The 16,782-nt window shown below is 55.4% G+C and overlaps 2 protein-coding genes across 2 annotated transcripts in view; one reads left to right on the top strand and one right to left on the bottom strand.

Annotated features, from left to right (window-relative positions):
- The first annotated feature begins 974 nt into the window (after positions 1-974).
- On the top strand, positions 975-14,234 carry renbp (renin binding protein). Its single transcript, XM_055630791.1, is given in 10 exon segments — positions 975-1,188; positions 4,253-4,328; positions 4,645-4,720; positions 5,561-5,733; positions 7,530-7,739; positions 7,741-7,755; positions 9,193-9,274; positions 12,113-12,255; positions 13,215-13,302; positions 13,412-14,234. Coding segments are annotated over 10 exon segments (1,044 nt in total). The 5' UTR covers positions 975-1,087; the 3' UTR covers positions 13,492-14,234.
- Positions 14,235-14,998: 764 nt separating this feature from the next.
- The window catches only part of LOC129694065 (EKC/KEOPS complex subunit Lage3), a 3,431-nt gene continuing 1,647 nt past the window's right edge, over positions 14,999-16,782 (bottom strand). The window contains exons 2-3 of the mRNA XM_055630795.1: positions 16,259-16,387; positions 14,999-15,517 (exon numbers count right to left, since the gene is read on the bottom strand). Of these exons, the coding sequence (XP_055486770.1) occupies positions 15,403-15,517; positions 16,259-16,387 (244 nt within the window). The 3' untranslated portion in view covers positions 14,999-15,402. The remainder of the gene's footprint in view (positions 15,518-16,258; positions 16,388-16,782) is intronic.

Raw genomic sequence — 16,782 nt, 5'->3', positions numbered from 1 at the left:
TGGGGGGGGTGGGAGGGAGGAGAGAGTGTCAGTGTGGGGGTGGTGAGAAGAGGGAGAGAGAGAGAGAGGGGTGAGGGGGGAGGGTAGAGTCAGAGGGAGGGAGGATGAGGGGAGAGGAGAGGAGTGTGGAGTGGAGGGGAGGGGGGTGAGAGAGGGGAGGGTGTGGGAGGGAAGGAGAGGGGGGGGGGGGAGGAGGAGGTGAGAGAGAGGGAGGGGAGGGGGAGGAGGGGGAGAGGAGGGGGGTGAGAGTGTCAGAGGGTGGGGTGTGTGGGGGGAGATAGAGAGAGAGGGAGAGGGGGGGGCAGAGAGAGAGGGAGGGATGCGGATGAGAGGAGAGGAGGAGTGTGAGGGGAGGGGGGTGAGTGAGGGAGGTGTATGGGGAAGGCGTGGAGGGTGAGAGTGAGGGAGGGAGAGAAAATGTCAGAGGGGGAGGTGGGGAGGGGGGGGTAGGGACAGAATGTCAGAGGAAGGGGATGAGGTGAAGTGGGGGAGTGAGGGGGATGTTGCTGAGGGGTGGGGGACGTGAGCGGGTGGGGTGAAATGAGGGTAAGGTTAAAGAGGGTTGGGTGGAGGAGGAGAGATGAGGGTGGGAGGGAGCAGAGGAAGGGTGTGTGTGGAGGGGGAGGAGGGAGTGTTCAGAGTGGGGGGTGAGGTGTGGAGGGGGAGGAGTGTCAGAGAGGGGGTGTTGTGGAAGGGGAGGGTAGGGACAGAATGTCAGAGGAAGGGGATTAGGTGAAGTGGGGGAGTGAGGGGGATGTTGCTGAGGGTGGGGGACGTGAGCGGGTGGGGGGGTGAATGAGGGGAAGGTTAAGGAGGGTTGAGTGGAGGAGGAGAGATGAGGGTGTGAGGGGAGCAGAGGCAGTGGGTGTGAGGTGAGGGTGTAGGGTGGGATAAATGTGGAGGAGAGGGGAGATGTTGTTAAGGGGGGAGTGGGAGGAGAAGGGATCAGAGGGGAGGGGGCAGAGGTGGGTGAGGTTATGCCACCTGTTTGATCCTCCTCCCCCTTGCCCCCTTCTCTCCTGCCACTCCCTCCCCTACCCCCTCCTTCCTCCCCCCCGCCCTCCCTCCTGCTCCAGACTGGGCCGTGATGTCGCTGGAGGAGCTGGCAAAATTTCGGGACAGGATCGTCGAGGAGCTGGACCGGACCGTCGACTTCTGGCTGAAGCACTCGCACGACCGGGAAAATGGGTGAGGGGCAATGAGACAGAGGGTGGAGGTGGTGAGGGGGAGAGGAAGGAGGGGCGGCGAGGGTGGAGAAACCTGTTCGGCAACTTGAGCGCCCTGGAGCGGAAAAGACTACAAAAAGTAGTCAAGCTTTTCCTTTGAGAATAGGGGAAGATTCAAACAAAGAGGACATGACTTCAGAATTAAGGGACAGAAGTTAGGGGTAATATGAGGGGGAACTTCTTACTCAGAGAGTGGTAGCGACCTTCTGATATAACTGTGGAATGAGCTCCCAGTGGAAGTGAAGGTGGAGGCAGGTTCATTGGTATCATTTAAAAATAAATTGGATAGGCATATGGATGAGAAGGGAATGGTGGGTTATGGTACGAGTGCAGGCAGGTGGGACTAAGGGGAAAAAAATTTGTTCGGCATGGACTTGTAGGGCCGAGATGGCCTGTTTCCGTGCTGTAATTGTTATATGGTTATATGGTTATAAGTAGTATACACTGCCCAGTCCATCATCGGCTCTGACCTGTCCACCATCGAGGGGATCTATCGCAGTCGCTGCCTCAAAAAGGCTGGCAGTATCATCAAAGACCCACACAATCCTGGCCACACACTCATCTCCCCGCTACCTTCAGGTAGAAGGTACAGGAGCCTGAAGACTGCAACGTCCAGGTTCAGGAATAGCTACTTCCCCACAGCCATCAGGCTATTAAACCTGGCTCGGACAAAACTCTGAACATTAATAACCCATTATCTGTTATTTGCACTTGATCAGATTATTTGTTCATGTGTGTATAAATTTATACAATGGTATAGGGAGGTTGCACGAAAGGTCACTGGGTCATAGGGCTCGACACACGGAGCCGCTGAATCCAACTGGAAGACACCCGTCACTTCTGGTACATGTTATTAACGCGTACTTTCCTACCTGTTAAAAAACCGCCAAAATGTTGAATTTTTGCGCTGAAAGAAATTGTGGGAGTCGGGGTAAGTGTGAGAGACATCGTACCCAACTTCAGAATTCCAAACGTGAAGCGAGATGAAGGTATAGAGAAGCGAGAACTGAAGGGACAACAGCAGCTAAAGTGCTTGGCAAACATTGAAAATATTGGGAATTATCGAAGGTTACACAAAAAAACTGGAGAAACTCAGCGGGTGCAGCAGCATCTATGGCGCGAAGGAAATAGGCAACGTCTCGGGCCGAAACCCTTCTTCAGACTGATGGGGAGGGGGGGGGGTGGGTGGGGACAAGAAAGGGAAAAGGAGGAGTAGCCCGAAGGCTGGGGGATGGGAGGAGACAGCAGGGGGACTGAGGAAGGGGAGGAGACAGCCAGGACTAACAAAATTGGGAGAATTCGATGTTCATGCCCCCAGGATGCAGACTCCCCAAACGGAATATGAGGTGCTGTTCCTCCAATTTCCAGTGCTGCTCGCTGTGGCCATGGAGGAGACCCAGGACAGAGAGGTCGGAGACGGAGTGGGAGGGGGAGTTGAAGTGCTGAGCCACCGGGAGGTCAGCTTGGTTATTGCGGACCCAGCGGAGGTGTTCGGCGAAACGATCGCGTTTGCTCACTGCATTTCATCAACAGTAAGGCATTATTTGTGTTTTTTCTTGATTCCTTTGGTATCTAAAAAGTCTCAGAAGTGATAAATCTGGCTGTAAATGTTTCTTCAGATGCGTTTTCATTTTGTATGTAAAAACCCACGAGAACCATGGGCGATTTAAAATAAAATTACAGCCAGATTTATCACTTCTGAAACTTTTTAGATGTCAAAGGAATCAAGAAAAAACACAAATAATGCCTTACTGTTGATGAAATGCAGTGAGCAAACGGCCAATGTTCGCCAAGCACTCTGTCTGTTGTTGTCCCTTCAGCTCTTGCTTCTATCTACCGTCATGTCTCCTCACTTTTGGAATTCTGAAGTAGGCTAAATGTATCACACACTTATCCCGATTTCCATCATTATTTACAGTGCAAAAATTGACAATTTCAGCGGGTTTTAACGGGCCCGATACGCTGGAAACAATGGTAAGTGCCTACCTGCAGTTCATCGCTTGTACTCCACTTGGAGTGGCGTAGCAACAGTACGGGTCATGGGTCGTAACCCGACTGCCGTGAAACCTCCCTATATGGACACACTGATCTGTTCTGTATTCATGCCTACTCAATTCAATTCAATTCAACTTTAATGTCATCGCACAAATACAAGTATCAGTACAACGAAATGCAGTTTTGCGTCAGTCCGTAGTAGTTGTACATAAAGAAAAACAAAAAAAATAGAAAGAGGGAAGATACAGAATAATCAGGAAATACAGAATGATTAAACAATGGGGACAGAGGGACCAGAGAAAATCTATCGTCGGGACTCCGAGTTCAGCAGTGTGATTGTGTTGTTATAGAAGCTTTTCCTCATCCTGCTGGTACGTGACCTGAGGCTCCTGTACCGCCTCCCTGATGGGAGGAGGGCAAACAGTCCATGGTTGGGGTGTGAGGGGTCTTTGATGATCTTCCCAGCCCGTCTCAGACACCGTTTTCGGTGGAGGGCATCCATGGCAGGGAGCGGGGCACCGATGATGTGCTGCGCGGTTTTCACCACCCTTTGTAGTGCCTTCCTGTCCGCAGCAGTGCAGCTGCTGTACCATACCGTGAAGCAGGTGGTCAGGATACTCTCTATGGTACAGCGGTAAAAGTTGGTCAGGATCTGGGGGGACAGGTGGGCTTTCTTGAGCCTCCTAAGGAAGTAAAGGCGCTGCTGTGCCTTTTTGATCAGCTTGGAGGTGTTGAGGGACCAGGACAAGTCCTCCGATATATGTACTCCGAGGAATTTATAGCTGGAGACGCGCTCCACCTCAGTCCCGTTTATATGGATGGGGGTATGACTGCCTCCTCTGGTCTGCCTGAAGTCAACAATAATCTCCTTCGTCTTTTTGGAGTTGAGGACGAGGTTATTGTTGGCACACCAGGTGGTCAGGTGCTGGATCTCATCTACTATGTTGTGTTGTGCTGAAGCAAAGCAAGAATTTAATTGTCCTATCTGGGACACGTGACAATAAACTCTCTTGAATCTCCTCGTGTTCCAGGGGTTTCTTCACCTGTCTGAGCCGCGATGGCACCGTCTACGATGACCTGAAGTACATCTGGTTGCAGGGAAGGCAGGTGTGTTAGTGATGCCTCATCCCTGTGTTGCCCCACGCCCGTGACTGCCGGCCCTTGCAGCTTCCTCCTCACCCCCCCCCACCTCCCAATCCACACAGGTGACGTCTGAAGAACACAAACCCCGTTCCTTCGATGAGATATCCTGACAAGCTTGAGAACGTGCAAACTCCTCGCTGACAGCACACGAGGCCAGTAAGGAACCTGGGAGTCAGAGACTCTACCGGCTGCACCACCGTGGAACCTGTGTGAGGGCGGTGGTGGTGGGCAGTGTGTGTTGCCGTGCGGTATTTGACTGTGTGCCCTTCCATGCCCACAGGTGTGGATGTACTGCCGTCTCTACCGCTGTCTGCCTCGCTTCCACCGGCAGGAGATACTGGATGCAGCCATAGCAGGTAAATCCCCCCCCCCTCACCGCCCCTCCCCCATAGAAACATAGACAATAGGTGCAGGAGGAGGCCATTCGGCCCTTCAAAACAGCACCGCCAATCAATAACCCGTGCCTGCCTTCTCCCCATATCCCTTGACTCCACTAGCCCCTAGAGCTCTATCTAACTCTCTCTTAAATCCATCCAGTGACTTGGCCTCCACTGCCCTCTGTGGCAGCGAATTCCACAATTCACAACTCTCTGGGTGGAAACGTTTTTTCTCACCTCAGTCTTAAATGGCCTCCCCTTTATTCTAAGACTGTGTGTGGCCCCTGGCTCTGGACTCGCCCAACATTGGGAACATTTTTCCTGCATCTAGCTTGTCCAGTCCTTTTAGAATTTTGTTTGTTTAATAATAATAATAATAATAAGTTAAGATTGTTTCTATAAGATCCTTCTAAACTCCAGTGAATACAAGCCTAGTCTTTTCAATCTTTCCTCGTACGACAGTCCCGCCATCCCAGGGATCAATCTGGTGAACCTACGCTGCACAAGGATGCCTCAATCACAAGGATGTCCTTCCTCAAATTAGGGGACCAAAACTGTACACAATACTCCAGATGTGGTCTCACCAGAGCCCTGTACAACTGCAGAAGAACCTCTCTACTCCTATACTGAAATCCTCTTGTTATGAAGGCCAACATTCCATTAGCTTTCTTCACTGCCTGTTGTACCTGCACGCTGACTTTCAGTGACCAGTGTACAAGGACACCCAGGTCTCGCTGCCCCCCTCACCGCCCCTCCCTCCCTCCCTCCTCGCCGCTCCCTGGTGACGTGTCGGGGGGGAGGGGGGGGCTCTCCCCACAGGCGGTGAGTTTCTCCTGCGGTATGCGGCTCCGTACCCCGGCTCCCGGAAGCTGGCGTTCGCGGTGACGAGGGCGGGAGAGCCGGTGAAGGTTCAGCGCACCATCTTCAGCGAGTGCTTCTACACACTGGCCATGGATGAGCTGTGGAGGGTGACCCAGCAGCACAAGTACCAGGTGACAGCCCTCACACCCACACCCTGCCCCATTCTCCCCCACACCCTGCCCCACTCACCCCCCCCCCACACCCCTGCCCCCCTCACCCACCACAACCTGCTCCAACACCCACACACAGCACCCTGCCCCACTCACCCACCCACCCACACCCTGCCCCATTCTCCCTAAGAAGTAGTCCCTGCCCCACTCCGACCCCCACCCACACCCTGCCCCACTCAACCCACACAACCTGCTCCACACAACCCACACCCTGCCCCACTCACCCACACCCACACCCTGCTCCACACACCCCCACCCACACACCCTGCTCCCCCCACACACCCCCACCCACACACCCTGCCCCACTCACCCACACCCACACCCTGCCCCATTCTCCCCCACACCCTGCCCCACACACCCACCCACACCCTGCCCCATTCTCCCCCACACCCTGCCCCACTCACCCCCCCCCACAACCCTGACCACACACACCCCCACCCTGCCCCACACACCCACACCCTGCCCCACTCACCCCCACCACACCCTGCCCCATTCTCTCCCCACACCCTGCCCCCACACACACCCACCCACACCCTGCCCCATTCTCCCCCACACCCTGCCCATCACCCCCACCCCACACAACCCTGTCCCCACACACCCCCACCCTGCCCCACACACCCTGCCCCAGACCAAACACCACACCCTGCCCCATTCTCCCCCGACACCCTGCCCCACAGCACCCACCCCACACCCTGCCCCATTCTCCCCCACATGCACCCTGCCCCACTGCCCACCCACCCCACCCACACCCTCTGCCCCACAACAACCACCCACACCCTGCCCCCACACCCCACACCCTGCGCCCACTCACACCCACACCCTGCTCCCACACACCCCCACCCACACACCCTGCTCCCACACCACACCCCACACCCACACACCTGCCCCACACACCCCACACCCTGTGCCCCCCAAGGACACCCCCACCCACACCCTGCCCCCACACACCACATACCCTGCACAACACAACCCACAAGCCCTCCCCACTCACCCACACCCACACCCCCACACCCTGCACCCACACTGTGTTACCCTTAGACACCCTGCAGGCACCAGCACCCCCACCCACTAAACACCCTTAAATGTTGCCCCACTCACCCACAACTACGTGCTGACTCCACACACACCCCCACCGCAGGAGGATGATAAGGGGGGAGCTTATAGAGGTGTATAAAATCATGAGAGGAATAGATTGGGCAGAGTCTCTTGCCCAGAGTAGGGGAATCGAGGATCAGAGGACAAGGGTTCAAGGTGAAGGGGGAAAGAATTAATAGGAATCTGAGGGTTAACATTTCCACACAGGAAATATACCTGTGGGTATATGGAGTGAGCTGCTGGAGGAGGTAGTTAAGGCTGGGACTGTCTGAATATTTAAGAACCAGTTGGACAGGTACATGGATAGGACAGGTTTGGAGGGATATGGACCAAACGCAGATGGTACTATTGTAGATGGGGCATGTTGGGCGGTGTGGGCAAGTTGGGCTGAAGGGCCTGTTTCCACACTGTATCACTCTGTGACTAGTGTAGATGGGGCATGTTGGGCTAGTGTAGGCAAGTTGGGCTGAAGGGCCTGTTTCCACACTGTTTCACCCAGACTAGTGTAGATGGGGCATGTTGGGCAGGTTAAGGATGAGGGGGCTGTTTCCACACTGTATCACCCTGACTAGTGTAGATGGGGAATGTTGGGCAGGTTAAGGATGAGAGGGCTGCTTCTAGCAGACTCTGACTCTCTCTGTGTCTCTGTGTCCGGTGTACAGAAGGAGGCGGAGGAGATGATGGAGCAGGTGCGTGTGTGGGCGTGCGAGGACCCGTCTGGTCTGGGACGTCCCCCCATGGCCGGTGACCCCCCCGTCAGCTCCCTGGCCGTGCCGATGATGCTGCTGTGCCTGGTTCACCAGCTGGAGGAGGGGGCGCCGGGGAGGGCTGACCGATACCGGCAGCTCGGTGACTGGTGTACCAACCAGATCCTCCCAGCACCTGCAGGTAAAACCCCACGCTCCACCCCCCTCCCCTCTTCTCCCCAAGCCCTCAGGCACAGGAACCTTGCTTCATTGATTTGATTGATTGCACAAATACAAGTACAGGTACAACAAAATGCAGTTTAGCATCTAATCAGAGTGCAAGGTGGTAAAAATACTGGTTAAAACTATATGTGCAATGTGGATGAATTAAACTAGTACACAGGCAAATAAATATGTACAGATATAAGAGACCACACCCTGGAGTATTTGCATACAGTTTTTGAATCTCCCAAATCTGAGGAAAGACATTCTTGCCATAGAGGATTTGATTATAGGAGAAGGGAGGTTCTACTGCAGTTGTACAGGGTCTTGGTGAGACCACACCTGGAGTATTGCGTACAGTTTTGGTCTCCAAATCTGAGGAAGGACATTATTGCCATAGAGGGAGTGCAGAGAAGGTTCACCAGACTGATTCCTGGGATGTCAGGACTGTCCCTTATGAAGAAAGACTGGATAGACTTGGTTTATACTCTCTAGACTTTAGGAGATTGAGAGGGGATCTTATAGAAACTTACAAAATTCTTAAGGGGTTGGACAGGCTAGATGCAGGAAGATTGCTCCCGATGTTGGGGAAGTCCAGGACAAGGGGTCACAGCTTAAGGATAAGGGGGAAATCCTTTAAAACCGAGATGAGAAGAACTTTTTTCACACCGAGAGTGGTGAATCTCTGGAACTCTCTGCCGCAGAGGGTAGTTGAGGCAAGTTCATTGGCTATATTTAAGAGGGAGTTAGATGTGGCCCTTGTGGCTAAGGGGATCAGGGGGTATGGAGAGAAGGCAGGTACGGGAGACTGAGTTGGATGATCAGCCATTATCATATTGAATGGCGGTGCAGGCTCGAAGGGCCGAATGGCCTACTCCTGCACCTAATTTCTATGTTTCTATGTTTCTAGTATAAAAGATAGCTAGCATCGGGCCTGTGAGTTCAGCAGGGTAATGGTATTTTGGAACAAGCTGTTCCTCAGCCTGCTGGTGCGAGACCTGAGGCTCCTGTGGGGCAAATAGTCCATGGTTGGGGTGCGATGGGGTCCTTGATGATTTTCCTGACACCGTTTGTGGCGGAGGGCATCCATGGCAGGCAGCGGGGCACCGGTGATGTGATGGGTGGTTTTCATCACCCGTTGCAGTGCCTGTGCCTTCCTGTCCGCTGTGGTGCAGCTGCTGAACCACACAGTGAAGCAGGGGGTCAGGATGCTGTCGATGGTACAGCGGTAGACGTTGGACAGGATCTGGGAGGGGACAGGTGAACGTTCTTCAGCCTCTTCAGAAAGTAGCGTTTGGTGGTATTGAGGCTATTGGGTCCCCCTTCCCCCTCTCTCCCCCAGCTCCTCACCCCAGCTCTACCATGCGATGATGATGGGGGATAACTCTCTAACCTGCCACCCCCCCCCCTGTTGCAGCGTGACGGGACCGTTGTCCTGGAGATGGTGTCGCCAGGCGGCAAGGAGTTACCGGGATGTCAGGGCCGGCTGCAGAACCCAGGTACATAGAACCATAGAAACATAGAAATTAGGTGCAGGAGTAGGCCATTCGGCCCTTCGAGCCTGCACCATTCGCCATTCAATATGATCATGGCTGATCATCCAACAGTATCCCGTACCTGCCTTCTCTCCATACCCCCTGATCCCCTTGGCCACAAGGGCCACATCTAACTCCCTCTTAAATATAGCCCATGAACTGGCCTCAACTACCCTCTGTGGCAGAGAGTTCCAGAGATTCACCACTCTCGGTGTGAAAAAAGTTCTTCTCATCTCGGTTTTAAAGGATTTCCCCTTATCCTTAAGCTGCTGATAACGTACACACCCCCTGTCCTCTCCCTCTCTCCCCCTCCCCCAGGAAACAGTCTTCCCAGTATTGGTGGCACTCAGGTCCTTCAGAGGTGTTGGTGGGTCCCCCATCTCCGCGGTCGCTCCCCACCCCCAGGTCCTGGGTGTGGGTCACCCTCTAGCTTTCCTCCCTCCCCTTTATGGAGCCATCCTGTGTGATGAGGGGCGGGAAGTGGGATATAGTTTGGTGAATCACCCCGCAGCCTGAACTCTCCCCCCCTCACCCTGCTCCTCTTCCCCCCCCCCCCCCCCCCGTCTCCCCCCTCTATCTCTTCCCCTCCCTTTCTCCCCCATTCCTTCCCCCTCTCCTCCCTCTATCCTCCCCCTCTCCCCCCCCGTCTCCCCCCTCTATCACTTTCCCGCCCTCTCCCCCCTCCCCTTCCCTCTCCCTCCCTCTCCTCTTCCCTCTCCTCTCCCCTCCCTCTCCCCCTCGCCCTCTCTCCCCTCCCTCCCTCTCTCCCCCTCCCCCTCCCCTCCCCTCCTCTTTTCCTCTCCCCTCCCTTCGTTTCCCCTCCTCCCTCCCTTATCCCTCCCTCCTCCCTTACCTCCCCCTCCCCGTCTCCCTCTCTCCCCCCTCATCTCCGTTCGACTCCCCCCTCCCTCTTTCTCTCTCCCCCTCTCTCCTTTCTCTCTGTCTCTCTCTCGCTGCCACTGCCGTTCATTTCTCTGTGACCAGCCTTCCTTTGATCCTCTGTGGGGGGTACTCTTTTTCGAGATGGGTTCTCTCTCCCCCCTCTCTCCCCCTCTCTCCCCCTCCCTCTCTCTCTATCCCTCCCTTCTCTCCCCCCAGATGCTGCCTCTCCCCCCCTCTCCTCCAGGCCCCTCCAAAGTCTGTGGGCCCCCTCTCCTGTGCGGGCCCCTCTCCCTCTCCCTCTCCTCTAACCCTGTATACTCCTCTCTCTCCCCTCCCTCTCCTCCCCGGCCCTCTCTTGCCCCCCTCCCTCACTCTCAGCCCTCCCTCTCCTCTTCTTCCCCCTCTCCTCTCTCCCCCTCCACTCCGCTCTCCCCCTCCCTCTCTCCCCCCCCCCCTCCTCCCGAGGGGAAGTCCTCCCCCTCCCAAAATCTTTTCCCCCTCTCCCCTCCTCTCTCCCCCTCCCCCTCCCCTCCATTCCCCTCTCCCCCTCCCCTCTCCTTTAGTTTCCCCCCTCCCTCTCCCCCCCCTCCCTCTCCCTCCCCCCTCCCTCCTCCCTCCCCCCCCCCTCCCCCTCCCCTCCCCCTCCCATGTTAATTGGCCAGGAGTTAACTTCCTTCCACAAGGCATCCCAGTCTACCCTCTCCCCCCCTCTCTCAGAATAGCTCCCCCCTCCCTCTCTCTTCACCCCCATCTTTCCTCCCCTCTCAAGTCCCCCCTCCTCCCTCTCCCCCACACACCTAAAACTCTCCTCATCCCCTACCCTCATGCCCCCCCCTGGCCTCTCCCTCTCCTCCTTCCCCCTCCCTCTGAACCTCTCCACCCCCCCCCCCCTCCCCTCTCTCACCCCCTCCTCCCCCTCCCTCTCCACACTCCACCCATCCCTCTCTCACCCCCTCTGGCCCCACCCCTCTCCCCCCTGTGCTCCCCGGCTCATGCGCCCGGAGGCCGGCTGGTTTTCTTCTGCGTCAGGGACAGAGGCGAGGCTCCGAGCTCCCTGATCACGTCTGCGCTGGAGGGCTCCTCATCCTGCATCCCTCTCGCCTCGGGGCTGGGACCCCCAGGGAGGGGGGGCTGTTCTCTCCTGCTGGACGTGGACGGCCACAGCCCACCCAGGTGAACAACCCCACCCACCTGCCGTACACCCCCTACTCGAGCTGCAAGACCCCTCCGTGACTGTCCCACCCTCCACCTCTCAACCACCCCCCACCCACCCCTGCCCTCCCTTTCCCCCTCCCTCATCTCTTCCCCCCCCACCTCTTCCCTCTCGTACACATTCCCACCCACCCCACGTCCCTCTGTCTCCCGCACCCTCCTCTCACTTTCTGTCTCTCTGTCTGTCTCTCTGTCTGTATCTCTCTGTCTGTATCTCTCTGTCTGTATCTCTCTGTCTGTATCTCTCTTTCTGTATCTCTCATTATGTATCTCTCTCTCTGTATCTCTCTGTCTGTCTCTCTCTGTCTGTCTCTCTGTCTGTCTCTCTGTCTGTCTCTCTGTCTGTCTCTCTCTGTCTCTCTCTCTGTCTGTCTGTCTCTCTCTCTCTGTCTGTCTCTCTGTGTCTGTCTCTCGCTCTGTCTGTCTGTTGCTCTGTCTCTCTCTCTGTCTCTGTCCACATCGACCCTGCCTCCAACTCAAAGCATCCAACAGATTCTCTGGCTACTCCCTCACCCTCCTGTCCACCTTTTGCCCTCTTCCCATCCCCGCTCTCCCCCTCTCCCCTCCGCCCTCCCTCCTCTCCTTCCCCCTCGTTCCCTTCCTTCAACCCCCCCCCCCTTCCCACCCCCTCCTCCGCTCTCATCTAATCCCCCCTTCCTCTCTCCGTTGTTCCCTCCACCACCTTACCCCTCTCTCTCCACCCCCCCACCCCCCCGCAGCTGGAGTGGGACATGAAGCTGTGGTGGCCACACACAGAGGCGCTGGTAGCCCTCCTGCTGGGCTACCAGTTAAGCCGGGACTCGCGCCTGCTCCAACACTTCCGCCAGGTCTTCAGCTGGACCTTCGACCACGTAAGTAGCCCCCCCTCCCCCCCCCACGATCGCCCCTCACCCCCTCACCCCCCCTCACAATCCCCCCACGATCCCCCCTCCCCCTGCTACGTCCCCATGTTCTATGTTTTCCATGTCCCTCCCGCGTGTGTGGTTCCGTCTATGGTATCAAGGACTGTCAGGACTTTCATATGAAGAAAGACTGGATAGACTCGGCTTGTACTCGTTGGAATTTAGAAGATTGAAGGGGGATCTTATAGAAATGTACAAAATTCTTAAGGGGTTGGACAGGCTAGATGCGGGAAGATTGTTTTGGTCTCCAAATCTGAGGAAGGACATTATTGCCATAGAGGGAGTGCAGAGAAGGTTCACCAGACTGATTCCTGGGATGTCAGGACTGTCATGAAGAAAGACTGGATAGACTCGGCTTGTACACGCTAGAATTCAGAAGATTGAGAGGGGGGATCTTATAGAAACTTACAAAATTCTTAAGGGGTTGGACAGGCTGGATGCAGGAAGATTGTTCCCGATGTTGGGGAAGTCCAGGACAAGGGGTCACACACAGTTTAAGGATAAGGGGGAAATCTTTTAGGACCGAGATGAGGAAAACATTTTTTTTCACACACACACACAGAGAGTGTTGAATCTGTGGAATTCTCTGCCACAGAAGGTAGTTGAGGCCACACAGTTCATTGGCTATATTTAAGAGGGAGTTAGATGTGGCCCTTGTGGCTAAAGGGATCAGGGGGTATGGAGAGAAGGCAGGTACAGGATACTGAGTTGGATGATCAGCCATGATCATATTGAATGGCGAATGGTGCAGGCTGGAAGGGCCGAATGGCCTCTACTCCTGCACCTGTTGTCTATGTTTCTATATCCCTCCCCCCCTGTGTGGTTCCGTCTGTGATATCCTTCCCCCGTGTGTGATATCCCCTTCCCGTGTGCAGTTCCGTGGGTTGACGCTGTTATTTCCGCTGTAGTTCCCGGACGGGGAGCACGGAGAATGGTTCGGGTACCTGAGCCGACAGGGGTCGGTCACGCACACCTTCAAGGGAGGACCGTACAAAGGTAGAGCATCGACGGGGTGACAGCGGGGGGGGGGGGGGGGGGGGGGGGGGGAACGCAGAGCGTGCCGGCCTCTCACTCTCTCCTCCTCTCCCCCTCTCCCCTCCCCCAGGCTGCTTCCACGTCCCTCGTGCCCTCTACCTCTGCGAGACCATCCTCGACACTCTGCTGGCGGAGACGAGCTCGTGCTGACGGGTGAAGGGAACACTTGCCGTTGCGCTGGTCGCCCTCAGTCTACGCTCGCCTCTCTGTGGTATCTCTCTCTCTCTCTAGGGTGTGGTGTGTGTATGTGTGTGTCTAACCCCGGGAGTGGGCGATGGGAATATCTCTGGGACTTCTGTAACCATGAGATGAGTACATCGACTCAAACACCCCCCCCTTGACTCTGTTCAAGGATCCAAGCAGTCGTTCCAGGTGCGACAGAGGTTCACCTGCATCTCCTCCAACCTCATCTATTGCATCCGCTGCTCTAGATGTCAGCTGATCTAGATCCACTGTCACAAAACCGTGCCTTCTACTTTGACATTCGCCCCCTTATCTACACCTCTCACCATTTTATATACCTCTATATCAGGTCTCCCCACAGCCTCCGTCCGACACTGCACTCCGAGTCCTGGCAGCTGAAACCCTCTCATTTAGGCAGCATTGTGGTAAACCTCCTCTGCACCTTATTCAATGTCTCCACATCCTGCAATGGGGGTGACCAGAACTGCACGCAATTCTCCAAACACGGCCTGACCAACGCTCGATAAAGCTGCACCATAGCTGCCTCCTCCCTGTCTGTGCCTCGAACCCCTCTCCTTGTCCCTCTCTCTCTCCCCCTCCTGAGAGGGATTGCAATGACTCCAAGGGAACAATCGCGGGATCTGTGCATTAATTTCTGGCTTTGGTTGCGATGATTAACTGTATTAATAAAAGCACTGATTATCAAACTGGACACTGGTGAATGTCCGGCTGTCAGTGGCAGCAAGGGGCGACACAGAGAGAGGGCAGTAGAGATGCTGCCTCACAAAGCCACACACCCAGCTGTTGTAGGAGTAGAATCGGGCCATTCGGCCCATCTAGTCCACTCCGTCAATCAATCACGGCTGATCTATCTCTCCCTCCCAACCCCATTCATTAATCAACAGCCTATCAGCCTTCTCCCCGTTAATCAACAGCCTATCAATCTCCACTGACTTGTGGCCCCCACCGCCATCTGTGGCAATGAATTCCACAGACTCACAACTCTCTGGGTGGAAAAGTGTTTCCTCATCTCCGTTCTAAATGGCCGACCCCTTATTCTTAAACTGTGTGTGTGTGTGTGCCCCTGGTTCTGGACTCCCCCAACATCGGGAACATGTTTCCTGCCTCTAGCGTGTCCAAACCCTTAACAATCTCATATATGTTTCAATGAGATCACCCTCTCATCCTTCTAAACTCCACAGAGTGTACAAGCCCACAGCCGCTCCATTCTCTCAGCGTATGACAGTCCCGCCATCCCGGGGATTAACCTTATAATTGACCTCGACTCGGTGGGACAAAGGACCTGTTTCCACGCTATAAAGACCTCCCCTGGCAGCTTGTTCCATACACCCACCACCCTCCGTGTGGAAAATGATGGATGCAGACACTATTTATATTTTATACTCACCGGGAGATGCCTCTACACATTCCTTAACCCCCCATCCCCACCTCCCTTTCACCAAGGACAATGGGCTTGTCAAAATTCACCTTTATTCCACGACAAAGTAAATCAGAGCAAATCCAGAGACCAAAGACCGATTGGGAATGGATTCCCGCTCCGATCTCCCCGTCCCTTGCCCAGGGGAGGGAGAGTATGGTTGTCTCTTTCCTCGCTTGCCCCTCCCCGAGTACACCAGCTCCACAGTGGGGAGGGGGTTCCTGCAGGGTGAGGGGGTGGGTTCCTGCAGGGTGGGGTGAGCTGGATAAACAGGCGGTCCTGTGGGGTTCAGTTGCCCTGCTGAGAGGAGAGGCGACTCTTGCATCCACGATTCAGTTCCACCCGACGCTGGCTGGCCTTGTGTCCTGGGTCCAGGCACCCCCCCCCTCCTCCCCTCCACACCAGCTGAGGGGGAAGTGCAGGGGCCCGGGGTCCGGAGACTAGCTGGTGCTCGGAGGCCCAAAGCGATCCATGGTCTCCAGCACCAGGGAGAGGTGGTCGAGGAAGGAGCTGACGGACACGCGGAGAATGCGAGCCTCGTGTGCCACCCAGCGGCTGTGGAGAGAGGAGAGAGGGGGGGGGGGGTGGATGAGAGGCAGCGGATCGACGGTTTGTCAAACCCCCCTCCCCAACCAGCCCCCATCGTTGTTCCTTGTCCATCAGTCTATGTAAGTAAGCAAGTAGGTACAGCAGGCAGTGAAGAAAGTGAATGGCATGTTGGCCTTCATAACAAGAGGAGTCGAGTATAGGAGCAAAGAGGCCCTTCTGCAGTTGTACAGGGCCCTAGTGAGACCACACCTGGAGTATTGTGTGCAGTTTTGGCCTGTTGGCCTTCATAACAAGAGGAGTTGAGTCTAGGAGCAAAGAGGTCCTTCTGCAGTTGTACAGGGCCCTGGTGAGACCACACCTGGAGTATTGTGTGCAGTTTTGGTCCCCTAATTTGAAGAAGGACATTCTTGCTATTGAGGGAGCCCAGCGTAGGTTCACCAGGTTAATTCCCGGGATGGCGGGACTGAGAGAATGGAGCAGCTGGGCTTGTACACTCTGGAGTTTAGAAGGATGAGTGGGTATCTTACACAAACACACACACACTCTCCAAAGACGTGCGGGTTTGTAGGTTAATTGGCTTCTTTAGTGTTTGTTGGATAGAACGTGTGTACGGGGTGATCACTGGTCGGCACGGACTCGATGGGCCGAAGGGTCTGTTCCCGTGCTGTATCTCTAAACAGATTGTCTGCCTTGCACGCTACATCCCCAAAGACAAATAAATGCTACTTTTGACAAAATTAAACTCACCCCTGCAGTGTGCAACCCTGCACAGACAGAGTCCTGCTGATGCCTCCTTTCCGTGGCTCACAGTCCGGGCTTAGAGATCCCAGGGCGATCTGTGCCTCCCTCACTGAGGGGAACGGGACGCTCAGATTACTGGGTACCTCGTTAAGGAGAAACGGTAGAATACATGCAGCACGGTGGTGCAGCGGGTAGAACAGCTGCCGCACATTGCCGGAGACCCGGGTGCCATCCTGACCTCGGGCGCTGTCTCTGTGTGTGAGCGCGGAGTTTGCACGTTCTCCCCGTGACCCCGTGGGTTTTTATAGAAACATAGATAATAGGTGCTCCAGGAGGAGGCCCTTCGAGCCAGCACTGCCATTCATTGTGATCATGGCTGATCGTCCCCTATCAATGACCCGTGCCTGCCTTCTCCCCATATCCCTCGACTCCACTAGCCCCTAGAGCTCTATCTAACTCTCTCTTAAATCCATCTAGTGACTTGGCCTCCACTGCCCACTGTGGCAGGGAATTCCACAAACTCACAACTC

This window comes from Leucoraja erinacea, unplaced genomic scaffold, assembly GCF_028641065.1.
Source record: "Leucoraja erinacea ecotype New England unplaced genomic scaffold, Leri_hhj_1 Leri_530S, whole genome shotgun sequence".
Taxonomy (NCBI): Eukaryota; Metazoa; Chordata; class Chondrichthyes; order Rajiformes; family Rajidae; genus Leucoraja; species Leucoraja erinaceus.
The sequence above is the reverse complement of the archived record's forward strand: the minus strand, read 5'-3'. Positions and strand labels throughout refer to the sequence as shown.